This window comes from Amblyraja radiata, chromosome 43 (genome assembly GCF_010909765.2).
Source record: "Amblyraja radiata isolate CabotCenter1 chromosome 43, sAmbRad1.1.pri, whole genome shotgun sequence".
Classification (NCBI taxonomy): Eukaryota; Metazoa; Chordata; class Chondrichthyes; order Rajiformes; family Rajidae; genus Amblyraja; species Amblyraja radiata.
In genome coordinates this window covers 6,961,860-6,989,164 of record NC_045998.1, presented here as the reverse complement: position 1 = coordinate 6,989,164, position 27,305 = coordinate 6,961,860, and the positions used below count along the sequence as shown (strand labels likewise).

Below are 27,305 nucleotides of genomic sequence, written 5' to 3'. Positions count from 1 at the left end.
CCTGCCGACCAATATGACCCTCATACACTAGTCCCATTCTTAATTGTTGATGTTAAGGTATTTTGCATTCGTCTTGATGTAAAGGTATTGTACATTTTATCTGTTCCTCTCATCATTTTATACACCTGAATAAGATCACCCTTCAGCCTCCTTCACAACAAGGAAAAAAATCCTAACCTGGGTCTCACTGTAGCTCAGCCCCTCAAGACATGGCAACACACTTGTGAATCTTCCCTGCACTTCCAGCTTAAAGACATCCATCCTATAACAGGTTGTTTAAAACTGAACGCAATACTCCATTACAAGATTGGCAACATATTGTACAACTGTAACATGAAATCCCAACTTTTATACCCAGTACCCTGACTGATGAAGGCCAATGCACCATGGCATGGTGGCACAGTGGTAGAGTTGCTGCCTTCAAGCGCCAGAGACCCAGGTTCGATCATAACTATGATTGGTGTCTGCACGGAATTTGTACATTCAAGGATGTTGCCCTAGAAATCGTGGATGCCAATTTGCAGACAACACAAAGCTGGGTGGCAGTGTGAACTGTGAGGGGGATGCTAAGAGGATGTAGGGTGACTTGGACAGGTTGGGTGAATGGGCAGATAGAAATATAGAAACATAGAAAATAGGTGCAGGAGGAGGCCATTCGACCCTTCGAGCCAGCACCAGCATTGATTGTGATCATGGCTGATCGTCCCCTATCAATAACCCGTGCCTGCCTTCTCCCCATATCCCTTGACTCCACTAGCCCCAAGAGCTCTATCTAACTCTCTCATAAATCCATCCAGTGACTTGGCTTCCACTGCCCTCTGTGGCAGGAAATTCCATAAATTCACAACTCTCTGGGTGAAAACTTTTTTTCTCACCTCAGTCTTAAATGACCTCCCCTTTATTCTAAGACTGTGACCCCTGGTTCTGGACTCGCCCAACATTAGGAACATTTTTCCTGCATCTAACTTGTCTAGTCCTTTTACAATTTTATATGTTTCTATAAGATCCCACCTCATCCTTCTAAACTCCAGTGAATACAAGCCTAGTCTTTTCAATCTTTCCTCATATGACAGTCCTGCCATCCCAGGAATCAATCTCGTGAACCTACACTGCACTGCCTCAATCACAAGGATGTCCTCCCTCAAATTAACAGACCAAAACAGTACACAATACTCTAGATGTGGTCTCACCAGAGCCCAATACAACTGCAGAAGAACCTATTTACTCCTATACTGAAATCCTCTTGTTATGAAGTCCAACATTCCATTAGCTTTCTTCACTGCCTGCTGTACCTGTAAGCCAACTTTCAGTGACCGGTGCACAAGGACGCCCAGGTCTTGCTGCACCTCCCCCTTACCTAACCTAACCCCATTGAGATAATAATCTGCCCCCTTGTTTTTGCCGCCAATCATTACTATATATAGTAAACAGTTGCGGCCCCATCACCGAGCCTTGCGGCACTCCACTCGCCACTGCATGCCATTCTGAAAAGGACCCGTTCACTCCTACTCTTTGCTTCCAGTCTGCCATCCAATTTTTTATCCATGTCAACACACTACCCCCAATACCATGTGCTCTAATTTTAATCACCAGTCTCCCGTGCGGGACCTTATCAAAGGCTTTCTGAAAGTCTAGATTCACTACATCCACTGGCACCCCTTCATCCATTTTACTTGACACCTCCTCAAAAAATTCCAGAAGATTAGTCCAGCATGATTTCCCTTTCATAAATCCATGTTAACTTGGACTAATCATTTTATTGCTATCCAAATGCCCCATTATTACCTCTTTAATAATTGACTCCAGCATCTTTCCCACCACCGAAGTCAGGCTAACTAGTCTTTAATTCCCTGTTTTCTCTCTCGCTCCTTTCTTGAAAAGTGGGTTAACTTTAGCTATCCTCCAATCCACAGGAACTGATGCATGGCAGATGCAGTTTAATGTGGATGAATGTGAGGTTATCCACTTTGGTGGCAAAAATAGGAAGGCAGTTTATTATCTAAATGGTGCCAAGTTGGGGAAAGGGGATGTACAACTGGATCTGGGGGTCCTTGTTCATCAGTCACTGAAAGTAAGCATGCAGGTACAGCAGGCACTGAAGAAAGTGAATAGCATGTTGGCCTTCATAACATGAGTGGTTGAGTAAAGGAGCAAAGAGGTCCTTCTGAAGTTCTGCAGTTGCACAGGGTGCTAGTGAGACCAAACCTAGAGTGCAGTTTTGTCCTCCAAATTTGAGGAAGGACATTCTTGGTATTGAGGGAGTGCAGTGTAGGTTCACAAGGTTAATTCCCGAGATGGCGGGGCTTTCATATGTTGATAGAATGGTGTGGCTGGGTTTGTATATTCTGAAATTTAGAAGGATGAGAGGAGATCTTATTGAAACATATAAGATTATTAAGGGTTTGGACACGCTAGAGGCAGGAAACATGTTCCCGATGTTGGGGGAGTCCAGAAACAGGGGCACCTCCAGATTCAGGGACACTGAACCATCCACTCACTAACAAGAGAGCGGTCCTGACTTCCCAGCTATCTCTTTGGAGACCCGAAGATTATCTTTAATCGGAAATCACTGGACTTTATCTTCCACTAAATGTTATTCTCTTTATCCTGTATCTGTACACTGCGGACAGCTCAATTATAATCACGTATCGTCTTTCCGCTGAATGGATAGTAAGCTAAAAAAAGCTTTTCACTGTTCCTCGGTACACGTGAAAATAATGAATGCAGACTTGTAATAAGTTGAGGGTTACAAATGCCTCAGATTTGGGATATTGATTGTATGGAGACTTGGGCATAGGAATGGAGTTTAATCTGAGCAAGTGTGTGTGATGGTGGAAGTTGGAACATGTTTTGCACCAGCAGTGAACAGTTGGAAAAAGTTGTAGAGACCTTGTAACTGCGGATGCTCATTTAGTAAAAAGAGGACACAAAGTGATGGAGTAACTCGGAGGCCCAGAGCACATCTTTGGTGAAAAAGGAGAGGTGATGTTTTAGATTGGGACCCTTCAGACTTTAATTTAGACTTTAGAGATATAATGTGGAAGCAGGCCATTAGGCTCACAGAGTCTGCGCAAACCAGCGATCTCACCGTGCACAAGTACTATCCTACACACAAGGGACAATTTACAATTTTACCGTAGACAACTCTATTACAAACCTTTACTTATTTGGAATGTGGGAGAATACTGGAGCACATGGGGAAAGCACGTGGTCAGGCCATCAAAGAGCTCTGGCACATGATTCCTGGCACCATCCTTGTTAATCTTCTCTGCACCTTTTCCAGTTTAACGACATCCTTCCTATAGCACGGTGACCAAATTGAATATAATACTCCAAGTGTGGGCTCACCAATGTCTCGTGCAATTGTAACATGACCTCCCAACTTCTATACTCAGACGATTTACGAAGATGTTAGCAAGAATCGAGGGCCTGAGCTCCAGGGAGAGGTTGGGCAGGCTAGGACTTTATTCCTTGGAATGCAGGAGGATGAGGTGTGATCTCACAGAAATGTATAAGATCACAAGGGAATTAGATATGGTGAATGCACACTCTTCTACCCCAAGGCTAGGGGAATCAAGAATCAATGGACATAGGTTTATGAGAGGGTGTAAAATGTAATAGGAACATGAGGGGCAACTTTTTCCACAGATGGTGGTCAGTATATGGAATGAGCAGCCAGAGGAGGTAGTTCAGACAGATACTATCACGTTTAAAAGGCACGTCGACAGTACATTGATAGGAAGGTTTTAGAGGGATATGGGTCAAACGTGGACAGGAGAGGGGGGGGTGGTGGGAGAGGGAGGAGAGAGAGAGAGAGGAGAGAGAGAGAGAGAGAGAGAGAGGAGAGAGAGAGAAGTCTCTCTCTCTCTCTCGTCTCTCTCTCTCTCTCTCTATCTCTCTCTCTCTCCTCTCTCTCTCTCTCTCTCTCTCGCTCTATATCTCTCTCTCTCTCTATCTCGCTCGCTCTCTCCTCTCTCTCTCTCTCTCTCTCTCTCGCTCTCTATCTCTCTCTCTCTCTCTCTCTCTCTCTCTCTCTCTCTCTCTCTCTCTCTCTCTCTCTCTCTCTCTCTCTCTCTCTCTCTCTTCTCTCTCTCTCTCTCTCTCTCTCTCTACTCGTCTCTCGCTCTCTCTCTCTCATCTCTCTCCTCTACGCTCTCTCTCTCTCTCTCTCTCTCTCTCTCTTCTCTCTCTCTACTCTCTCTCTCTCTCTCTCTCTCTCTCTCGCTCTCTCTCTCTCTCTCTCTCTCTCTCGCTCGCTCTCTCGCTCTCTCTCGCCTCTCTCCCTCTCTCTCCATCTCTCTCTCTCTCTCTCCCTCTCTGCCTCTCTCTCTCTCCCTCTGTCTCCCTCTCTCTCTCCCTCTCTCTCTCTCTCTCTCGCTCTCTCTCTCTCTCAGCTCCTCTCTCTCGCTCTCTCTCTCTCTCTCGCTGCTTCTCTCTCTCCTCTCTCTTCTCTCTCTCTCTCTATCGCTTCTCTCTCTCTCTCTACTTCTACTCTCTCTATTCTTGGCTTTCATTAATCAGTGTATTTAGATGGTGGGAACTTACATTTCAGTTGCACAAGACGTTGATGAAGCCGAACTTGGAGTATTGTGTTCAATTTTGGTCGCCCTTTTATTTGAAGGATGTTCTAATGCTGGAATGCGTGCAGAGGAGACTTATATGAATGTGTAAGAAGGAACTGCTTGTACTGGTTAAAACCAAAGGTAGACCCAAAAAGCTGGAGTAACTCAGCGGGATGATCAGCATCACTGGAGAGAGAGTGTAGGTTATGTTTCGGGTCGAGACCCTTCTTCAGACTGGTTAGGGATAAGGGAAGTGAGAGATATAGACGGTGATGAGGAGAGATAAAGAACAATTAATGAAATATATGGAAAAAGGTTACGATGATATAGGAAACAGGCCATTGTAAGCTGTTTGTAGGGTGTAAATGAGAATCTAGTGCAACTTGTGTGGGGTAGGGATAGATTGAGAGGGAATGCCAAGGTGACCTGAAGTGAGATAAATCAATATTCATACCACTGGGCTGTGAGCTGCCCATGTAAAATAGGAAATGCTGTTCTTCCAATTTGCATTTAGCCTCACTCTGACAATGGAGGATATCGAGGACAGAAAGGTCTGTGTAGGAATGGGAAGGAGAATTAAAATGTCCAGCAATCGGTTCATGCGGGCTGTGCGATGCTGTTCCACAAAATGATCGCCCAGTCTTCAATTGATCTCACTCAGTGGCGGACTGAGTCGAAAATTATTGGTTGCCAGGAGACAAAGGGGGCCCACCCACAACTAAAATGCTATCATTTAATTTTCATAACGAATAAATAAAAATTTCAAAAAATACATATGGAAAAAGGGTACAATTAAAATTTTTGTGGAAAAGATGTGTATTTCTTAGTAATTACAATGTACATGTACTGTACATATTATTGGCAGTAGATACCAAATGTAAATACAGAATGTTATAATTGATTTTTTTTTTTTAATTTTAAGTAATTGGTTGATATTTTTAAATAGTTTACTGCACAATTACACATTAACAGATAGTTCAAAAGCACAATAGAGCATTGCATGCAGTCCAATATATTAACAATCGTTTGTGTTCGCTGATGATTGTGCGGATCTGCCAATAATTGCTTCTGCATCCAATTCATCTAAGAATTCCTTTACAATGGATAGCAACATGTATGATTCCACATTCTCCTCAGAGAGCGAATTTCTTAACCTTGTCTTTATGATCTTTAGCTTTGAAAATGTCCTCTCACATTGGACTTGAGTAACTGATAGTGTGCAGATGACCTTATTAAGTTCATAAAGGTTATCATATGCCTTGTCATGAAGTTTGTTGGATGCCGGAGTGTTTAGTACACACGATGGGCAAGTGCTGCAAATTTTACAATTGTTGCAACTGGAATCCATATTCTCACCATCATTAAGCAATAGCTTTAATACATCAATGTTTGAAGCAGAAGAAAACAATTCCAATATTACTTGATCTTTGCTGATTTGTGGAAACAGCTTAATAATACCTTCCAACGCTTCATCTTCAAGCCCTTCTCTGCAATAGTTTTAAACTTTGCTGGGTCCAAGCAGGACAAATCTTTATACAACTGTTTGTGTTGTACAAAGCGTGATTCTAGTGACTGGACAATGCGATCCATTATTGGGTTAAACACATTTACTCGAAAATCAGCTAGAGAATCTGAGGTACACAAAAATGCTGGAGAAACTCAGCGGGTGCAGCAGCATCTATGGAGCGAAGGAAATAGGCAACGTTTCGGGCCGAAACCCTTCTTCAGACTGATGGGGGGTGGCGGGGAGAAGAAAGGAAAAAGGAGGAGGAGGAGCCCGAGGGCAGCAAGGGCTAATAAAATTGGGAGAATTCAATGTTCATGCCCGCAGGATGCAGACTCCCCAAGCGGAATATGAGGTGCTGTTCCTCCAATTTCCGGTGCTGCTCGCTCTGGCCATGGAGGAGACACAGGACAGAGAGTATCTGAAGAATTTCTTTCATCATCAATAAGCTCATCTGACATTCCTTTCTTCTTCCTGTGCCTCTTCACTGGCAATGCTGTTTCCAACACATCAATTTTGATTTTTATCCAGGAAACATACACCCAACAACTTTACGAAGATTACCAACGTAGATACGTTTTATATGCCAAATATTATGCAACATATATGCCACATATTATGAATATTGATGATTGCAAGAATAACTTGAAGGAACGCCAGATAAACCCCAACTTTAAAAAAATATAAAATAACTTATAGGCTATTACAATACTTCAATAGGCTATTACAGCACGGAAACAGGCCATCTCGGTCCTTCTAGTCCGTGCCAAACACTTATTCTCACCTAGCCCCATCTAACTGCACTCAGACCATAACCCTCCATTCCTTTCATAGAAACATAGAAAATAGGTGTAGGAGTAGGCCATTCGATCCTTCGAGCCTGCACCGCCATTCAATATGGTCATGGCTGATCATCCAACTCAGTATCCTGTACCTGCCTTCTCTCCATACCCCCTGATCCCTTTAGCTACAAGGGCCCCATCTAACACCCTCTTAAATATAGCCAATGAACTGGCCTCAACTACCTTCTGTGGCAGTGAATTCCAGAGATTCACCACTCTCTGCGTAGCATTACATCCCAACTTCTATACTCAATGCTCTGATTTATAAAGACCAGCACACCAAAAGCTTTCTTTACCACCCTATCTACATGAGATTCCAGTTTCAGGGAACTATGCACAGTTATTCCTAGATCCCCTATTCCTATTCCTAGTCTGAAGAAGGGATTTGGCCCGAAACGTAGCCTATCTCCTTCGCTCCATAGATGCAGCAGCACCCGCTGAATTTCTCCAACATTTTTGTGTACCTTCGATTTTCCAGCATCTGTAGTTCTTTCTTTAACATTATTCCTAGATCCCTCTGTTCAACTGCATTCCTCAATTCGCTACCATTTACCATGTACGTCCTAGTTTGATTTGTCCTGCCAAGATGTAGCACCTCACACTTATCAGCATTAAACTCCATCTGCCATCTTTCAGCCCACTCATCAAAATGGCCTAAATCTCTCTGTAGACTTTGAAAATCTATTTCATTATCCACAACACCACCTATCTTAGTATCATCTGCATACTTACTAATCCAATTTACCACACCATCATCCAGATCATTGATGTTTTTGACAAACAACAGTGGACCCAACACAGATCCCTGAAGTACCCCACTAGTCACCGGCCTCCAATCTGACAAAAACAGCCATCCACCATTACTCTCTGGCATCTCCCATTCTGCCACTGTTGAATCCATCTTGCAACTCCACCATTAATACCCAACAATTGAACCTTCTTTACCAACCTTCCATGTGGACCCTTGTCAAAGGCCTTACTGAAGTCCATATAGACAACATCCACCGCTTCACCCTCATCAATTTCCCTAGTAACCTCTTCAGAAAATTCAAGAAGGTTAGTCAAACATGACCTTCCAGGCACAAATCCATGTTGACTGTTCCTAATCAGACCTTGTTTATCCAGATGCTTAAATATATTATTTCTAAGTATCCTTTCCATTAATTTGCCCACCACTGACGTCAAACTAACAGGTCTATAATTGCTAGGTTTTCTCTTAGAACCCTTTTTAAACAATGCAACAACATGCGCATTACGCCAATTCTCCGGCACCATTCCCGTTTCTAATGACATTTGAAATATTTCTGTTCCATATCAGAAAGGGAAAAGTCAGGGTGAAGACACGACAATAGTGGGGGGTGGGTTCAGTGGAGGGCCGGGGAGTAGACAAAGGCCAAAGCGAGATCAGGTGGGAGGAATGGTGGATGTACAGAGAGGAGAAGGCCATGAGGACAACTGTATGTTCGGGGTTACCTGGGTAAAACAAAGATACTGGAGCAAGAGCAAGATGGTCCACTCGGCGAAAAGGCAGTAGTAGGTCATGGGTCTTTTTTTGCGCCATCTTGGGAATTGACTTCCGTCATGGTGTCCACACCTACAAGCGTAGCATGCTATTCTGCTATAAATTGCTCGAATCGCCAATGCAGGCGACCCAACCTGTCTTTCTTCAGGTTCCCCACTAAGAATGAAAGGCGAGAAAAAGATTATTACATTCAACCGTGCAGTGAAAATATTATTTAGCCTGCCCGATCTCTCCGTATAGCTCAGATAGTCGAGTCCTGGCAACATCCTCATAAATCTTCTTGTTACTTTCTCACTTAATGACATAAGAGCATTTTTTTATGAGGGCTTTGTCGTGGAAGGACAAAGGTTGTCACATAATTTATTTCTGCCTCTCTGTGTTCTCATACAAATTCAGCTGAACATCTAGACTGTAGCTCATGTGCAGCTTCCATATCGAAGGGAACAACGATATGCCATGAGCAACACCCATTAAAGCCTTAATTTCCTTCCCAATGTATGATTACTGTAACCATATACAATTCTATTCCTATGATCCCAACAATGTAATATATAAGACATCATTTTTTAACTTTTATATTAATGTCTCTGTTACGTCCAGCATCCTATTTGCTTTATTAATTGCTATGTCAACCTGCCCCACCTCCTACAAGCATTTATACCAAATATACCCTTGTCCCTGATGCTGGAAGGCCAATGATGCTGTGTCCCCCGCCATCTCCTCGGAGACAGTAGCATGTAAAGATACTAGAGCAAATTTGTATCCTAACTGATACAATTGATAATGGCACAATATTCGTGCCTCGGGTTCAGGGGGGGGGGGGGAGGGGGGGGGGGGGTTGGTCCTGAGGCGGCTCCCAATGGTCGGGCCATCCTACCTGTCGAACCCCTCGGCACAGGAGTAGTTCAGTCCGGAGGCGGCCCTTAACCAGAGGGATTAATAGCAGGAGGTACACAAAATTGCTGGGGAAACTCAGCGGGTGCAGCAGCATCTATGGAGCGAAGGAAATAGGCGACGTTTCGGGCCGAAACCCTTCTTCAGACTGATGGGGGGTGGGGGGGGGAAAGAAAGAAGGAAAAGGGGAGGAGGAGGAGGAGCCCGAGGGCGGGCGGATGGGAGGGTGGGAGGAGACAGCTAGAGGGTTAAGGAAGGGGAGGAGACAGCAAGGGCTAGCCAAATTGGGAGAATTCAATGTTAATGCCATAAGGACGCAAGGTCCCCAGACGGAATATGAGGTGCTGTTCCTCCAATTTCCGCTGTTGCTCACTCTGGCAATGGAGGAGACCCAGGACAGAGAGGTCGGATTGGGAATGGGAGGGGGAGTTGAAGTGCTGAGCCACCGGGAGGTCAGGTAGGTTATTGCGGACTGAGCGGAGGTGTTCGGCGAAACGATCGCCCAACCTACTCCTTGGTCTCACCGATGTAGATCAGCTGACATCTAGAGCAGCGGATGCAGTAGATGAGGATGGAGGAGATACAGGTGAACCTTTGTCGCACCTGGAACGACTGCTTGGGACCTTGAATGGAGTCGAGGGGGGAGGTGAAGGGACAGGTGTTGCATTTCTTGCGGTTGCAACGGAAAGTGCCCGGGGAGGGTGTAGTGCGGGAGGGAAGGGAAGAATTGACGAGGGAGTTGCGGAGGGAGCGGTCTTTGCGGAAGGCAGACATGGGGGGAGATGGGATGATGTGGCGAGTGGTGGGGTCACGTTGGAGGTGGCGGAAATGGCGGAGGATTATGTGTTGTATTTGCCGGCTGGTGGGGTGAAAGGTGAGGACCAGAGGGACTCTGCCCTTGTTGCGTGTGCGGGGATGGGGAGAGAGAGCAGTGTTACGGGGTATGGATGAGACCCTGGTGTGAGCCTCATCTATGGTGGCGGAGGGGAATCCCCGTTCCCTGAAGAACGAGGACATTTCCGATGCCCTGGTATGAAATGTCTCATCCTGGGAACAGATGCGGCGTAGGCGGAGGAATTGGGAGTAGGGGATGGAGTCTTTACAGGGGGCAGGGTGGGAAGACATGTAGTCCAGATAGCCATGTGAGTCAGTGGGTTTGTAATGTATGTCGGTCAGGAGTCTGTCCCCTGCGATGGAGATGGTGAGGTCAAGGAATGGTAGGGAAGTGTCGGAAATCGTCCAGGTGTATTGGAGTGCCGGATGGAAGTTGGTGGTGAAGTGGATGAAGTCAGTCAGTTGTGTGTAGGTGCAGGAGGTGGCACCAAAGCAGTCGTCAATGTAACGGAGGTAGAGGTCGGGGATGGGGCCCTGGTACGTCTCGAACAAGGATTGTTCAATGTACCCGACAAAGAGGCAGGCGTAGCTGGGGCCCATGCGTGTGCCCATAGCTACGCCTTGTGTTTGGAGGAAATGGGAGGAGTCAAATGTAAAGTTGTTGAGGGTGAGGACCAACTCCGCTAAGCGGAGGAGAGTGTCAGTGGCTGGGTATAGGTTGCTCCTCTGGTCGAGGAAGAACCGGAGGGCTCCGAGGCCATCCTGGTGGGGGATGGAGGTGTAGAGTGACCGGACATCCATGGTGAAGATGAGGGGGTGAGGGCCCAGAGAGTGGAATGCGTGGAGGCGGCGGAGAGTGTCTGAGGTGTCTAGAACATAGGTGGGGAAGGATTTGAACAAGGGGGATAGGATGGAGTCAAGGTATGTGGAGATGAGTTCGGTGGGGCACGAACACGCAGAGACAATGGGTCTGCCGGGAGAGCCGGGTTTGTGGATTTTGGGGAGAAGGTAAAAACGGGCCGTGCGGGGCTGGGGAACGATGAGGTGGGAGGCTTGGTCAGGTAGGGCGTGGGAATTGATGAAGTCGGTGATGGTGCTAGAAATGGTGGCCTGGTGCTCGTCAGTGGGGTCATGGTCCAAGGGTAAGTAGGAGGAGGTGTCCGAGAGTTGGCGCGTGGCCTCAGCTTTGTAGAGATCGGCGCGCCAGACTACCACGGCACCTCCCTTGTCGGCTGGTTTGATGACCCAATCTGGGTTTTTGCGGAGTGATTCGATGGCAGTGCGTTCAGAGGGGGAAAGATTAGAGTGAGACAGGGGAGTGGAGAAGTTGAGGCAGTTGACGTCGCGGCGGCAGTTCTGAATGAAGAGTTCCAGAGCCGGGACTTTATGAGGGGGGTTCCACGAGGAGGGGGTGCGTTGGAGACGGGAAAAGGGGTCATCATTGGGGGGCGAGGACTCCTTCCCATGGAAGTGCGCTGTGAGGCGGAGACGACGGTAGAAGCGCTCCAAGTCATGGTGGGCGCGGAACTCATTGAGATGGGGGCGGAGGGGGACAAAGGTGAGACCTCTGCTGAGGACAGACCGTTGGGTGGGGGAGAGGGTGAGGTCGGGGGGGATGGTGAACACCTGGCAGGGGTGGGAGTTGGGGCCAGAGGAAGGCAGGTGGGTAGACTGGGGACGGGGCGATGTGTGGGGGGGGGGTTGTGGGTGTTGGAGGGGTGGTGGGTGGTCAGGGGGTGGGGGGGAGAGAGGGCTGTAATGTGGGTGGGGAAGAGCGGGTGTGACATGGTTGGGGGGGGATGGGGGAGGGTCAGTGGAGCAGCCACTGAGGTTAGCAAGGCTGGGCAGGCGGGCGCTAGGACCCGGTGGAGTTAAGTTCAGGAGAGTGGGAGTAAGCAGCGTGGAGGCTGCAGGCCCAGTGTAGAGTCCCGGCTCCAGGTAAGGCGACGGCTGTGGGTTGCTGGAGGGGGGTGGAGTGGCGCGGGTCACCGGACCCGATGGTCGGAGTCCAGTGGCGCGGGTCAACGGACCCGATGGTCAGAGTCGAGTGGCGCGAGTCACCGGACCCGATGGTCGTAGTCCAGTGGTGGTTGAATCGGGGTCCGCGGGCGATGCGAGGGTGGTCCCGGTGGGCGGATGGTCGGCGGGTCGGCGGCGAGATGAATCGGGTGCGTTGCGGCGGCCATGTTGAGAGGGCCCCGGTCCGGCGGCGACGTCGGGTCGGGCGGCGATGTCGGAGGAATCGGCGATGGGGAGGGAGTCCAAGTTACCGTAGAAGCTGCGAGGCTGGGCGTCATCGGTCGGCAGGTGAGGGTCGGCGGCGGCATCGATGTGGAGGTCGGGGAAGGCGGCGTCCCGGTGAGTATGGAAGTCGCTCCTCGTGGCCAAGATGGCGTCGTGGGACTCGGGCAGGCGATGCGGGCCAGAGTTGGGGCCCGGAGTCTGCGGGCGGTCGAGTCGCGGAGTGTAGGCGTCGGGAGCGGCCTGGAGTCGCGATAATTTAAGGTCCTTAGTGGAATTAAGGTAGGCCAGGAATTTTTTATTAAAGAGGTGGATCTTCCGGCGGATGAAATACAGCTGGGGTCCGTTGCAGGTCTGGGTTAGTGAGGCCTGAAGTCCAGGGAGTCTCGATGTGAGGTCCTGTTGGTGCCGGCGCATCGCGACCAGGGTGGAGCTCAGTGCCCGGTTGGAGAATTGCTGGGTATGCCGGTGGATAGCCAGTCAGTACCGATGGTCCGGTTGGGGTCCGAACTGGGAGGTAGGGAACTGGAGCTGGAAGCCGTGGGGTATGAGATGATGGCGCAGGCAGGACCCGAGGAAGCAAATGTGGCTGTGGTATCGAGTCTGGGTAAGGGTATGGTCGTACAGTTGGAGGGCAGGGGGGATCACAGAAGGTGTGCAGTTAGAGAGGAGGTTGTGAAACTGTCTCCGGAGAGAGGAGGAGAACTTCTTCAAAGTAGGCATACCTTGAGGAGACATCGCAGTGGAGTAGACAAAGTGTTCAAAAGGGAACTGCAGATGCTGGAATATCGAAGGTACACAAAATTGCTGGGGAAACTCAGCGGGTGCAGCAGCATCTATGGAGCGAAGGAAATAGGCGACGTTTCGGGCCGAAACCCTTCTTCAGACTGATGGGGGGTGGGGGGGGGAAAGAAAGAAGGAAAAGGGGAGGAGGAGGAGGAGCCCGAGGGCGGGCGGATGGGAGGGTGGGAGGAGACAGCTAGAGGGTTAAGGAAGGGGAGGAGACAGCAAGGGCTAGCCAAATTGGGAGAATTCAATGTTAATGCCATAAGGACGCAAGGTCCCCAGACGGAATATGAGGTGCTGTTCCTCCAATTTCCGCTGTTGCTCACTCTGGCAATGGAGGAGACCCAGGACAGAGAGGTCGGATTGGGAATGGGAGGGGGAGTTGAAGTGCTGAGCCACCGGGAGGTCAGGTAGGTTATTGCGGACTGAGCGGAGTTGTTCGGCGAAACGATCGCCCAACCTACGCTTGGTCTCACCGATGTAGATCAGTTGACATCTAGAGCAGCGGATGCAGTAGATGAGGTTGGAGGAGATACAGGTGAACCTTTGTCGCACCTGGAACGACTGCTTGGGACCTTGAATGGAGTCGAGGGGGGAGGTGAAGGGACAGGTGTTGCATTTCTTGCGGTTGCAACGGAAAGTGCCCAATAGCAGGTGTTTGGGTGCCATCTTTCTCTCGTGTGGACTTCCCTACAACCGGGAGGAACACAAATAAAGATGCCTCTCGAAATACCTGACTCCACTCTTTCGTTTCGAGACCTACGCACCACAATAGCATGTATGGCACTTTTATTTTAATTTGTGAAATATTCATAAAAATATAATTATACATAAGGCTACACAGTTTAGGCTAATAGAATATGTACTTGTATTTAATTCAAGGAAGAACATCCATATAAAACTTTCTCAAGCAAAATGTAGACAACATTTAAATGATTTAATCGGACTTCAAAAAATCAAAATTATGATTTTTTGTTTTTGGTACTGAAATTGGTGCATCACATCTATTTTAAATGATAATTAGCAATAGATTAAAAGTGGACGACATCACACTTGAAAACGTTGACCACTTTCCCAACCTTGGCAGCATTCATTCCTCAAAAGCTGAACGACTCTGAGGACGACCATCGCCTCAGTTGTGCCAGCGGAGCCTACGCCACACTCCGGAAAAGAGTCTTTGAAGACTGAGACCTAAAGGCCCAAACAAAACTACTGGTCTACAGAGCCATTGTCCTCTCTACCCTGTCTACTGAGTGATTGACCACCAGGCACCTGAGAGGCCTGGAACAATACCATCAAAGATCCTTCGAAAGATTCTGATAATCAGCTGGGAGGACAAACGCATTAAATCAGCGTTTTGGAGGAAGCCAACATGACATGCATCACCACCACAATAATGCAGCACCAACTTCGATGGACTGGCCATGTCATTCACATGTCCAACACACGTCTCCCTCAACAAATCCTGCACTCTCAATTGAAAGAATGTTGGTGAGCCCCCAGTGGTCCAAAGAAACGCTTCAAGGACAACATCAAGAACAGTTTGAAGGAATTGTACATCACATCAAACAACTGGGAGCACATTGCACTGGACAGGCGCTCCTGGAGGAAACCTGTGCAGGAAGGAGCTGCACGTTATGAAATGGAACTACGCCGTGTCGCAGAGACAAAGCGACAGTACCGTAAGGAGAGGGAGAAGGGGGCTCGATGACTACCAACCACCGCCAGTCTCCACTGCCCACGTTGTACCAAGGTGTGTGGATCGCGGATCGTTCTCTACAGACATCTGCAGACCCACAAGCTGACGACACTGTGTAAAGGACAGTCTTACCCGTTTCCAGTGACCGCCGATGATATGCTAAATCCATTTAAATGTATACCTCTAATTTCTTTCCCCTTTCAAGTTTTTATTTGTCTTGGCAGTGTCACACAACATACAGACTGAACATTCTACTACAACCTGATGCCACTTTAGTTGATCCTGCCCTCATATTCATCCATCATAAAGCATATGACACATCTACATCTGACTTTGGCTCATTGATGGTGCCTTCTGAATATTTTCTAGCATTCTGTGAAGTGTGTGAGAATGTGTTTCGCACAGAATTTGACTATGTCAAAATGACGAGGAACAACATTTCCCATCTAATAAACAGCAATACACAATGCACAGGATTACAAGGAAATGAACTTGTGCTGACATGGCGTCAAGGCTAGAAATGTAGCGATCTTTGTGAGTGTTCACATACATTATGGACTCAAATTTAAGACTAGAAAAATGCAGGACATGACCATTAAAAGGAAATGTAAAAATGTTCAAAAAGAGGCCCATAAGTAATGAACATAATTTTCTTAAATTATTTATTTGAAGTAATACACTTGTTTTATATACATAGTCTGAAATTGTGATTGTTAGCCGCACAAAATATTGCAAATTTATTTATTATTGTATGTACGTTAGACATTTTGTCCTTTAGGCTAAACAGAGGTGGGACTATCATTGTTTGAAATACGTTGAATTCTCATCACTTTCACTGGTTAGCTGATATCCAGGGATTGCAGTGTTTCGCATAACTCCTAAATTATGTAAATCTTACCATTAATGACAGAAATAAAAGGTGTTATCCTTGTTTATGAATATCCATGTTGCATTATTTAAAATTGTGTGGGTTGGTGCAATATCTGCGGGGCCGAGTTATTTTTCGCGCTTTAATGGTGCCGGTGAAAGAAAGCAGAGGGCTTCATAATGGGGCCGAAGAGCAATCAACTGGCGGGGTTTGCTTGGGTCGTGTACACACATTTTGAGTCGTTATGAGATTTATAACATAAATAGATCCACCCGAGACGTTGGATCAGCGGCGTGTGATTCCGTTCAGCAACAGCGGGCGCGGAACCGTGCTAAATAAAGTCCCGCTGATAGCCCGGGCCTCCGCTGTGAAGGGTAAGAAACAGCTGGGCAAAGCACGTGAAGGACAAGACAACCCAGTGACCCAAAGACTGTTTCAGAGCCACTCGCTGTTTTTGTGAAGCGCCGAACCCGCGGAAAAGGCGCAATAAAGACGTGTTATTGAGGTCAGTACGCGTCACAAGGGGATTCACATGGTAACCGGGTCCGTCCGGGACACTGGAGTCCGTGGGGTCAGACTCCGCTCGGCAGCTGTGACTGCGGTGCCCGTTGTGGTAAGAAAGGCCGGGACCATAATGTAAGAGGACAATGAACAGGACAAAGGTCGACTCGAAACTTCCCCGGGAGGCAGTGGTTTATCTCCAGTCTCAGGTAGAACTGAATACCGTCAGTTTCGGTATTCCTAGTATCTTCTAGTATCTTTGGAAAATATTATTTGTGACCAAATACAGAGATATGTGAGCGGCGGGCGGAGCTCAGACAACCAGTGAGGGCAGGCACACTGTAGTGTGGTTCAATTTCAAATTGCCCACCAATTTAACAACAAGCGGGAACCGAGGTAAATACTCGCTTGCAATTGTGAATGCAGCACTATTTTGTACCTACCAACTTAATTCGAATTAATTTATATCGCCTCCGTAAACCACTAAGTCTGAATATGCGGTGCGAATTTACAGACCCGATGTGGAAACTGACGGTATTCAGTTCTACCCGAGACTGGAGATAAACCACTGCTTCCCGGGGAAGTTTCGAGTCGACCTTTGTGTTGCTGGATTTACAAAGCGTTAAGTAGCAAAGGGGAGAACGGAGATAGCCGCTATGATCTTTGGCCTGGAGAATAGTCTACTATAAGCCCCTCATCAGTTTAAACCTTCAGAATATTGCCTAACTTCAGCTTTCCTCATCACAACCACTGAAAGCAAGAATCAATCAAATGCATGCAGCGGTCCGGCAATAGGAAAAAGTTAATTCAGCACATAATGTGATCATGCTCGCGGTCACTGCTCCCTCTGTGAAACGGTGGGTGGCTCTTAAAAGAGCCTTTGTTTTATAATTGGATAAAAGGAGGAATTATTCAACCGCCGAAGCCATACAGAGTGCGGCCCTGGCGTTTCAGAGCGTACACCACATCCATGGCAGTGACCGTCTTACGCTTGGCGTGCTCGGTGTAGGTGACCGCATCCCTGATCACATTCTCCAAGAAAACTTTCAACACCCCACGGGTCTCCTCGTAGATCAGACCCGAGATTCGCTTGACACCGCCACGCCGAGCCAGGCGGCGGATAGCTGGTTTGGTGATGCCTTGGATATTATCACGTAGTACTTTGCGATGCCGTTTTGCTCCGCCTTTGCCCAGTCCTTTACCTCCTTTCCCTCTGCCAGACATGTTTCTTCACTGAAGTCGCTGCACAATAAAAGTCCGAATGCTACTGTCTCGTTTTATACACAGCGCCCCGACCTGCTCGAGAAATGCAGAGAGAGAAAGAGAGAGAGAGAGAGGCGAGAAGGGGAGGAGACCGAGTCAGTGACAGACAGAGCAGAGAGCGGCCTCTCATCCCCAGCTCCTCCCCCGGTTTTCTGCAACCGCCAATTTCCAACGGTTTGCTGACAATACACCCGAGACTCAGCGCCCCGCAAACTTTCACAGGCACGGATTCCACATTAAAGGTCAATCAGTAACATCACTGCCTAAATACTGTGACGTTACTTCGTCTACCCCCTCCCTCTCTGCGCCCCTCCTCCCTCTCTGCCCCCCTCCTCCCATGCTTCCCCCCTCCTCTCACGCTGCCCCCTCCCTCGCTGCTCCCCTCCCTCTCTGTCGCACCCCTCCCTCTCTGCCCTCCTCTCTACCCCCCCTCTCTGACCTGCCCCCCTTATTTGCCCCCTCCCTCTTTGCCCCCCCCAGCCCTCTCTCTCTCTGCCTCCTCCCTCTCTGCCCCCCCTCTCTCTCTGCCCCCTCCCCCTCTGCCCTCCCTCCCTATCTGCCCCCTCCTCTCTTTCTGCCCCCCTCCTCCCTCTCTGTCCCTCTCCTCCCTCTCTGCCCCCTCCTCCCTCACTGCCCCCCTCCTCCCTCTCTGCCCCCTCCACCCTCTCTGCCCCCCTCCACCCTCTCTGCCCCCCTCCTCCCTCTCTGCCCCCCTCCTTCCTCACTGCCCCGTCCTCCCTCTCTGCCCCCCTCCTCCCTCTCTGCCCCCCTCCTCCCTCTCTGTCGCCCTCCTCCCTCTCTGCCCTGCCCCTCCCTCGCTGAGCTGCTCCCCTCTGCCCCTCTCCCTCTTTGCCCCCTCCCTCCCTCTCGCCCCCCCCCCCCCAGTGGGCGCTCTCTGTGATTGGTTGCTTCGGAGGTCCAATCAAAAGATGGATTGACATCAACCAATGACAATGTTCGCTTTCCTCAATCCATCATTAGCATAGGGCGGTGGGGCAATTTATTTAATCCGCGCTCGGGTTGAGTTCCCTACATTTGTGTGTCCAAAGCCGACAGACGAAATGCCTGACCCACCGAAAGTGAAAGTGGCCAAGAAGGGCGCCAAGAAAGCCGTGTCCAAACCTGCCGGCAAGGCGGGTAAGAAGCGAAGGAGATCGAGGAAGGAGAGTTACGGCATCTACATCTACAAAGTGATGAAGCAGGTTCACCCCGACACCGGCATCTCCTCCAAGGCCATGAGCATCATGAACTCGTTCGTCAACGATATTTTCGAGCGCATCGCGGGTGAGGCTTCCCGCTTGGCTCATTACAGCAAGCGGTCGACCATCAGCTCCCGGGAGATCCAGACCGCCGTGCGCCTGCTGCTGCCCGGGGAGCTGGCCAAGCACGCCGTGTCGGAAGGGACAAAGGCGGTGACCAAGTATACCAGTTCGAAGTAAACATTCTCAATCCTGATAAACCGAAAACCCAAAGGCTCTTTTAAGAGCCACCCACAATCTCACTGAAAGAGTTGTAACATTATTTCGACATCGAATTGTTGCAGAATTGTATGGGGACTTTTGGAAACAGGTACAATATGTTGAATTGTGTTTATGTTTATCAAACTGCGGCCGGATTATTTCCTGAATACCGCTTTTACTGAGATCTCAACAGGTTCAGTCACAGAACCACTTGACGCCGTAATCTCGCATCCGTCCGCACTTTATGAACTGAGTCGAACATAATTTAACGCTGTGTTATTTACACAGAATCCACCCGCTGTTATAATCCGTGAGACGCATTTGCTCCGTTCGATTACCAGTTAATGGAGGTGGGGAAGAGCCGACTATGGACTGGCTCTGGACTCTGGTCCCGACCACGGGGGAAATGGAGGAGGACTGGACAATGTTTGTGTCTTCCACCTGAATGCTGTGGTGGATGTTTGTGTTAATTTTTTATTGTGTATTGTGTGTTCTTTCTCATTGTATCGCTGCTGACATATTCATTTCACTTGCACTTTATGTGCAATGTGACGAATAAACCCGTATTGTATTGTATTTAAGATTAAATTCCCTGAATCTCTCTTGTCTATTGTAAATGGATCGGTATCAAGTGAGGGCTAAATGGGTTACGCAAGATCTGAGTTTAAAACGTATTTATTTTTGGAGATTATTGGGAAAAACATTTTTGGCGGACTTTTTCAAACTCTTGGGGTCCGACGGTTGGTTTCCGCGCTTCTCTTGTTGCCGCCTGTTCACTAGTATACGACTACTCTCTGATTGGACTGTTCCTCTCACCAGAGATTCATCTTGGGCGGCAGCACCCCGCCCTGAGCCATGGTCACCCTTCCCATCCGCCTGAATCTGTGGAATTCTCTGCCAGTGGAGGGCAATTCACTGTATGTTTCCAGGAGAGAGTTACGTTTCGGTCTTAATGCTAAATAAATCAAAGGATATGGGGAAAAAGCAGGAATGGGGTACTGATTTTAGATGATCAGCCATGATCATATTGAATGGCGGTGCCAGATTGAAGAGCCAAATGGCCTACTCCTGCACCTATTTCTTTATATTTTCTATGTCTTTCTAAGGCGGAAAAATCCCTGAGGCCTGACCAAGTGTATCCCAGGACATTGTGGGAAGCCAGGGTAAAATTGCAGTGGATCTGGGAGATATACTTGCATCATTGTTAGGCACAGGTCATGTATTGGGGAAAGTCACTGCGGGGGGGCTTTTGAGAAACAGGGTCTACCTGCATTTGGACCAATTAGAGTGGGGAGGGGAGAAAACTGGAACAGGACAAGGCCTGTTGAGTGATAGGTAGATACAGGTGGGCAGATGGTTTCACTATTGAAATATTTTAAAAAAAGTAAAGGTGAGTGATAAGGACAGAGGATGTGCGGATTGTGATAGAGGTTGTGATGAGGGAGGGAGAAAAACAAGGGTTGGGTTTGGGAATTGTTTGTAGATTAGTTACCTAAAACTGGTGAATTCAATGTTCATACCACAGGTTGTAGGCTGCCCAAGCAGAATATAAAGTACTGTTCCTCCAGTTTGTGTGTGGCCTCACTCTGGCAATAGAGGATCCCAGCACAGAAAGGTCAATATGGGAATTGGAGGGGGAGTCAATGGTTATCCACTGGGAACTCCAGGCCTTGGTGGATTGAGTGCAAGTCTTCAGTGAAACGGTCACCGAGTCTACACCTGGTCTCTCCATACAGGAAGCCACAGCAGGAACACCAAATACAACAGAGGTGGTTAAAGGAGGTGCACGTGAATCTTTCTCTCATGTTAAGGATAGCTGAGATCCTTGGGTAAATGTGAGGTCAACACGATAGTCCCCACCAGATTGGCTGAGAAGCTATTGGAATTAGGGCCCTGTGTGCCTGGGCCCTGGACTTTCTCACCGCCAGGCCCCAGGTAGTCACGATGGGAGGGAATACATCAAAGTCCCTCACCCTGAGCACAGGATCACCCCAGGGTTGCGTCCTCAGCCCCCCATTGTACTCCCTGTACACACATGACTGTGTGGCAAGGTTCAGCTCCAACTCAATAATCAAGTTTGCTGATGACACTGTGGTGGTGGGCCTGATCTCAGACAATGATGAGAAGGCCTACCGGGAGGAGGTGGCTGATCTGGCACTCTGGTGTCAGGGCAACAGCCTCCTCTTGAACATCAAAAAAACTAAGGAGCTGACCGTGGACTTTAGGAGGGCACATCATCCGAGGACGTACACTCCATTGAGGATAAATGGGGATACTGTGGATAGGGTGAGCTGTTTTAAATACCTGGGAGTCCACATCTCTGAGGATATGACATGGACATCACACACCGCAGCACTCATGAGTAAGGCAAGGCAGCGCCTTTACCACCTCAGCCAATTGAGGAAATTCAGAGTGTCTCTGTGGATCCTCCAGTGCTTCTATTCAGCGGCTGTGGAAAGCATCTTGTCCGGAAATATTACAATCTGGTTTGGGAACTGCTCTGCCCAGGACAAGAAGGCTCTGCAGAGAGTAGTGCGTTCGGCCGAACACACTATGGGAACTTCACTCGCCCATCTGCAGGAACTCTACATCAGGAGGTGCAACTCCAGAGCCAATAAGATCATGGGAGACCCCTTCCACCCCTGCAACGGACTGTTCCAGCTGCTACGTTCAGGCAAACGCCTCCGTTGCCATGCTGTGAGAACGGAGAGGTTGAGAAGGAGTTTCTTCCCAGAGGCCATTAGGACTGTAAACTCGTGTCTCACCAGGGACTAACTTTACTGTACCACTCTACTGCTCTTTTTTAAATTGCTGTTTTCTTCCCTTTTATTTACGCCCACAATATTTAATATGTAAAATAATATGTGATTCTGTTACATTCTTTTTTTAGTTTGTTTGGGTGTTTGTTTGTTTGTCGTTTTGCACAAAGTCCGCGAGCATTGCCACTTTTCATTTCACTGCACATCTCATATGTGTATGTGATGAATAAACTTAACTTGACTTGGGAGAGGTCGAGGCACAGGTGTTACATCTCCTGTGGTTGCAGAGGAAAGTAGCTGGGAAAGGGGTGGTTTGGCTGGGAAGGGATGACTGAAACAAGGGGTTGCAGAGGGAGTGGTCTGTTGAAGGCAGAAAGGGATGAAGATGGGAAGCTGTGACCGGTGGTGGGATCAAGGTGAAGGTAGCGGAAATGTCAGAGGATGATGTATTGTATGTAGAGGCTGGTGGTGTGAAAGATGAGAATCAGGGGATCTCTGTTCTATCTGGGGGCAGGGGAGTGAGTGCAGAACTGAAGGACACAAAGGATATAGGGGCAGGATGGAAGGAGATGTACAGATAACATTGGAAGTCAGTAGGTTTGCAGTAGATGCCAGTCTATTGCCTGTCCCCTCTGAGGGAGACAGCGAGATCAAGAAGGCGGAGAGGTGTCAAAGGTATGCAGTGTAGAATTAATGGTAAAGTTAATGGAATCAATGGTTTCTGCACGGGTGCAAGGGAGAGTCCCGATGCAATCATCGATGCGGCAGGGAAGCATTTGGGCATGGTGCCAGTGCACATTTGGAACAAGAATTGTTTGACATAACCAACTAAAAGGCGGAATTGCTTGAGTCCATGCAAGTACTCATGGCTACACGTTTAACCTGAAGTAAGTGAGGAGCCAAAAGACAAATTATTGAGGGGAGGACAGCTTCTGCCAGGCAGGAAAGGTTGTTCATAGAGGGGAACTGATTGGGTCTCTGTTCCAAGAAGAACTGTAAGGCCTTTCCTGGTGGGTGATGGAGGTGTAAAGGGGCTGGTGGATCATGGTAAACATTGAAGGCATTTGTTGTCGGTGAAAGCAGCGAACTTCACAAAGGAGGCCGTCGGTTTTCTCGGGTCGTGTACACATAGTCGCTATGAGATTTACAACATAAACAGATCTACCCGAGACATTGGATCAGCGGCGTGAGATTCCGCTCAGTAATAGCGATCGTGGAACGTTGCTAAATAAAGTCCCGCTGATAGCCCGGGCCGCCACTGTAATTATATAATGAACAGCTGGGTAGAGCATGTGAAGGATAAAACAAACCCAGTGACCCAGACATTATTTCAGGACCACTCACGGTGTTTGTGGATGGGCCGAGCAATGACATGTGACGCGGGGTAAATGATCAAACCGGGATACTGGAGTCCATGGGGTCAGACACCGCTCGGCAGCTGTGACTGCGGTGCCAGTTCTGGTAAGAACGGCCGGGACAATAATGTAAGAGGACAATTAACAGGAGGACACAGCTCTTTCCACTGCCGGATTGATGGCTCTTAAAAGAGCCTTTTGTTGTCCTTGGTTCGGAGTTTAAGCGCGCTCCCCGCGGATGCGGCGGGCCAGCTGGATGTCTTTGGGCATGATGGTGACTCGCTTGGCGTGGATGGCGCACAGGTTGGTGTCCTCAAAGAGCCCCACCAGGTAAGCCTCGCTGGCCTCCTGCAGGGCCATGACGGCCGAACTCTGGAAGCGCAGGTCTGTCTTGAAGTCCTGAGCGATCTCACGCACCAGGCGCTGGAAGGGCAGTTTACGGATGAGCAGCTCGGTGGATTTCTGGTAGCGCCGGATCTCCCGCAAAGCCACGGTGCCGGGCCGGTAGCGGTGAGGCTTCTTCACTCCGCCCGTGGCTGGAGCGCTCTTCCGCGCCGCTTTGGTCGCCAGTTGTTTGCGAGGAGCTTTCCCTCCGGTCGATTTGCGCGCTGTCTGCTTGGTCCGGGCCATTGTGCTTCAACACTTGTATTACAGCGTGAAATAGAGGCACTGGAATGACGGAGCCGGCTCTGGAGCCGACTTTTAAAGCCTTGGTGAAGAGCCGGCCCACAGCGTGAGATTGGCTGTAGTACATATGCAAACATGTCGTTCCCGCGCTGCGATTGGCAGCAGCTCAGTCAGCAATCAGGCAAAGATCTTATAGCGGAGATCTATGGTTTCAGGTCTGAGGCCGGCGGGGAAAATATTATTTATGACCAAATACAGAGATTTGTGAGCGGCGGGCGGAGCTCAGACAACCAGTGAGGGCAGGCGCACTGTAGTGTGGTTGGCAACTGGTTCAATTTCAAATTGCCCGCCAATTTAACAGCAATCGGGAAGCGAGGTAAATACTCGAGGTGAATGCAGCACTATTTTGTACCTACCAACTTAATTTCGAATTAATTTAAATCACTTCCGTAAACCACTAAATCTGAATATGCGGTGCGAATTTACAGACCCGATGTGGAAACTGACGGTATTCAGTTCTACCTGAGACTGGAGATAAACCACTGCCTCCCGGGAAAGTTTCGAGTCGACCTTTGTGTTGCTGGATTTACAAAGCGTTAAGTGGCAAAGGGGAGAACGGAGATAGCCTCTATGATCTTTGGCAAGGAGAATGGTCTACTATATGCCCCTCCTCAGTTTAAATCTTCAGAATATCTGCCTAACTTCACCTTTGCTCATCACAACCGCTGAAAGCAAGAATCAATCAAATGCATGCAACTGCTGTTTCTCCAGCATTTTGTGTACCTTCGATCTTCCAGCAACTGCAGTTCCTTCTTGAACACCAAATGCATGCAACTGTCGGGCAATAACTAAATGTTCATTCATTCCATAGTTGCATGCTCTCGGTCACTGCTCCCTCAGTGAAGTGGTGGGTGGCTCTTAAAAGAGCCTTTGTTTTGTCGATTGGATAAAGGGAAGAATTCTTCAACCGCCGAAGCCATACAGAGTGCGACCCTGGCGTTTCAGAGCGTACACCACATCCATGGCAGTGACCGTCTTACGCTTGGCGTGCTCGGTGTAGGTGACCGCATCCCTGATCACATTCTCCAAGAAAACCTTCAGCACCCCACGGGTCTCCTCGTAGATCAGACCCGAGATTCGCTTGACACCGCCACGCCGAGCCAGGCGGCGGATAGCTGGTTTGGTGATGCCTTGGATATTATCACGTAGTACTTTGCGATGCCGTTTGGCTCCGCCTTTGCCCAGCCCTTTGCCTCCTTTCCCTCTGCCAGACATGATATTTCTTCACTCAAGTCGCTGCACAATAAAAGGCCGAATGGTACTGTCTTCTTTTATACACAGCGCCCCGACCTGCTCGAGAAACGCAGAGAGGAGGGGAGGAGACAGTCAGAGTGACAGACAGAGGAGAGAGCGGCCTCTCATACCCAGCTCCAATCCCCGGTTTTCTGCAACCGCCAATTTCCAACGGTTGCTGACAATACATCCGAGACTCAGCGCCCCGCAAACTTTCACAGGCACGGATTCCACATTAAAGAGCAAACAGTAATATATCTGTCTAGATGCATTGACAATTAATTCACCATCAGTGTTGCAGTTTCTCAGATAAACCTTAAACTGTGTTTATTTCAGACACCAGGGACGGGGCAGTGAATTACCGGGGATCCCAGGTTTAATGGGAATTATTTCCCGTTGGCACTGAGACTCGTCCTGGGACTGTAACCCTTGATTCAGGATCTGCTCTTTCCAGGACGATGTGAGTGGCTCTGAGAAGAGCCGTTGGGTTTAGGTATTTACAAGTTGATCGTTTTAATTCATTTTCTTGTCGTTTTTTTCAGGACTTTCGCCGCTGGTTTCGGCTTCGGCGCTTTTCTCGACGTCTTGACCACTTTCACCTTTGTTATTGGAGACTTCTTGGGGCTCTTGGGCGCCGCCTTCTTGGCAGCTGATTTCTTAGCCACTGATTTCTTAGGTGTTGGTTTCTTGACCCCAACTCTCTTGGCGGGAGATTTCTTGTTTACCGTTTTCTTGAACATTTTCTTTGCCGGTGGTTTCTTGGGCGAGTTTTTTTTTACGGTCGTATTTTTGGTCTTCGAAACCTTGGACGCTGGTTTCTTGGCTGTCTTTGCCATTTTCACGGCCCCTTCTTTCGCAGCGACCTTGAAGGAGCCCGAGGCGCCCTTGCCCTTGGTCTGAACCAGGGAGCCGGAATCCAATTTCCTCTTGATGGTCACCTTGATGAGCTTGTGGTACTTTTCAACATCGATACCGCTGGCAGCCAGTCCCTTCGATACCGCCACCAGGGACATTCCTCGCCGTTCGTGGCAATCCGCAACAATCTTGTCGATCCGTTCCCCCAGCTTGGGACCGGCGGTCTTTTTCTGGGCGGCCGCCGCCTTCTTCTTGGGAGCCTTGGTTTGGGCGGGCGGAGGAGCCGCTTCGGCGGCTGCGGTCTCGCTCATATCAGCAACTCTGCACAAGTGATCTCTCACAGTCAGGACTGGGTGAGAAATGAAGCGAGAGGCGGCGGCACAGAGCAACTTAAAGGCAGAGAGCGGACGGGGCGGAAACATCCTGTTGGCAGCCCCCAGCGCCACTGTGTTTCTCTCTCCTCAAAAAGTCTCAGATTCGCATGAAAATCGGACACCTTTGTGTCCCAAACCGCCCCTTGTCCGTCCTGGAGGCCGGAAGGTTTGCTTTAGAGAAAGTTTGACCCGAATTAAATGCAGCATTTTCCATATAAACTGGTTTCATTGCCGCGCTGAGCGTGTTCTCTGCCCCGATCGCTGACATACTCGCCGCTTTTCGACTGAAATGTTAAAACTAACTAACACGTTGCGGTTCGTTCGCAACTCAGGATTGAGATCACTGTCGGGGCGAACTTGTGACAGGGAAACATTTTCATTTTCCACCGGAGGGGCTGGGAAATCCGGCGATATGTTGGCACCCACAAACACAGTGACATCAGTCTAAATCGCGGGCCCATTTAGTTCAAGTTCAAGTTCAAGTTTTATTGTCATGTGTCCCTGTCTAGGACAATGCAATTCTTGCTTTGCTTAAGCACACAGAAAATAGTAGGCATTTACTGCAAAACAGATAAATGTGTCCATATACCATGATATAAATATATACACACATGAATAAATAAACTGGTAAAGTGCAAATAACAGAAAGTGGTTGTTAATAATCAGAGTTTTGTCCGAGCCAGGTTTAATAGCCTGATGGCTGAGGGGAAGTAGCTATTCCTGAACCTGGTTGTTGCAGTCTTCAGGCTCCTGTACCTTCTACCTGAAGGTAGTGGGGAGATGAGTGTGTGGCCAGGATGGTGTGGGTCTTTGATGATACTGCCAGCCTTTATGAGGCAGCGACTGCGATAGATCCCCTCGATGGAAGGAAGGTCAGAGCCGATGATGGACTGGGCAGTGTTTACTACTTTTTGGAATCTTTTCCTCTCCGGGGCGCTCAAATTGCCGAACCAAGCCACGATGCAACCGGTCAGCATGCTCTCGACTGTGCACCTGTAGAAGTTAGAGAGAGTCTTCCTTGACAATCCGACTCTCCGTAATCTTCTCAGGAAGTAGAGGCGCTGAT

At 48.7% G+C, this 27,305-nt stretch overlaps 3 protein-coding genes and 1 pseudogene across 3 annotated transcripts; 1 reads left to right on the top strand and 3 right to left on the bottom strand.

The window, feature by feature from the left end:
- Nucleotides 1–17,153: 17,153 nt before the first annotated feature.
- On the bottom strand, nt 17,154–23,820 carry LOC116968096 (annotated as a pseudogene).
- On the top strand, nt 18,554–19,009 carry LOC116968088 (histone H2B-like). Its single transcript, XM_033014715.1, has one exon. It carries the CDS (start codon nt 18,578–18,580, stop codon nt 18,953–18,955), a length of 378 nt encoding a protein of 125 aa, XP_032870606.1. The 5' UTR covers nt 18,554–18,577; the 3' UTR covers nt 18,956–19,009.
- Nucleotides 23,821–24,604: 784 nt separating the features above from the next.
- Nucleotides 24,605–25,052, bottom strand: LOC116968091 (histone H4). Its single transcript, XM_033014719.1, has one exon. The coding sequence runs from the start codon at nt 24,990–24,992 to the stop codon at nt 24,681–24,683; it is 312 nt and encodes a 103-aa protein (XP_032870610.1). The 5' UTR covers nt 24,993–25,052; the 3' UTR covers nt 24,605–24,680.
- Nucleotides 25,053–25,135: 83 nt separating this feature from the next.
- LOC116968080 (histone H1-like) lies at nt 25,136–26,211 on the bottom strand. The gene has a single exon (XM_033014708.1). The coding sequence runs from the start codon at nt 26,174–26,176 to the stop codon at nt 25,529–25,531; it is 648 nt and encodes a 215-aa protein (XP_032870599.1). The 5' UTR covers nt 26,177–26,211; the 3' UTR covers nt 25,136–25,528.
- Between the last annotated feature and the right edge of the window lie 1,094 nt (nt 26,212–27,305).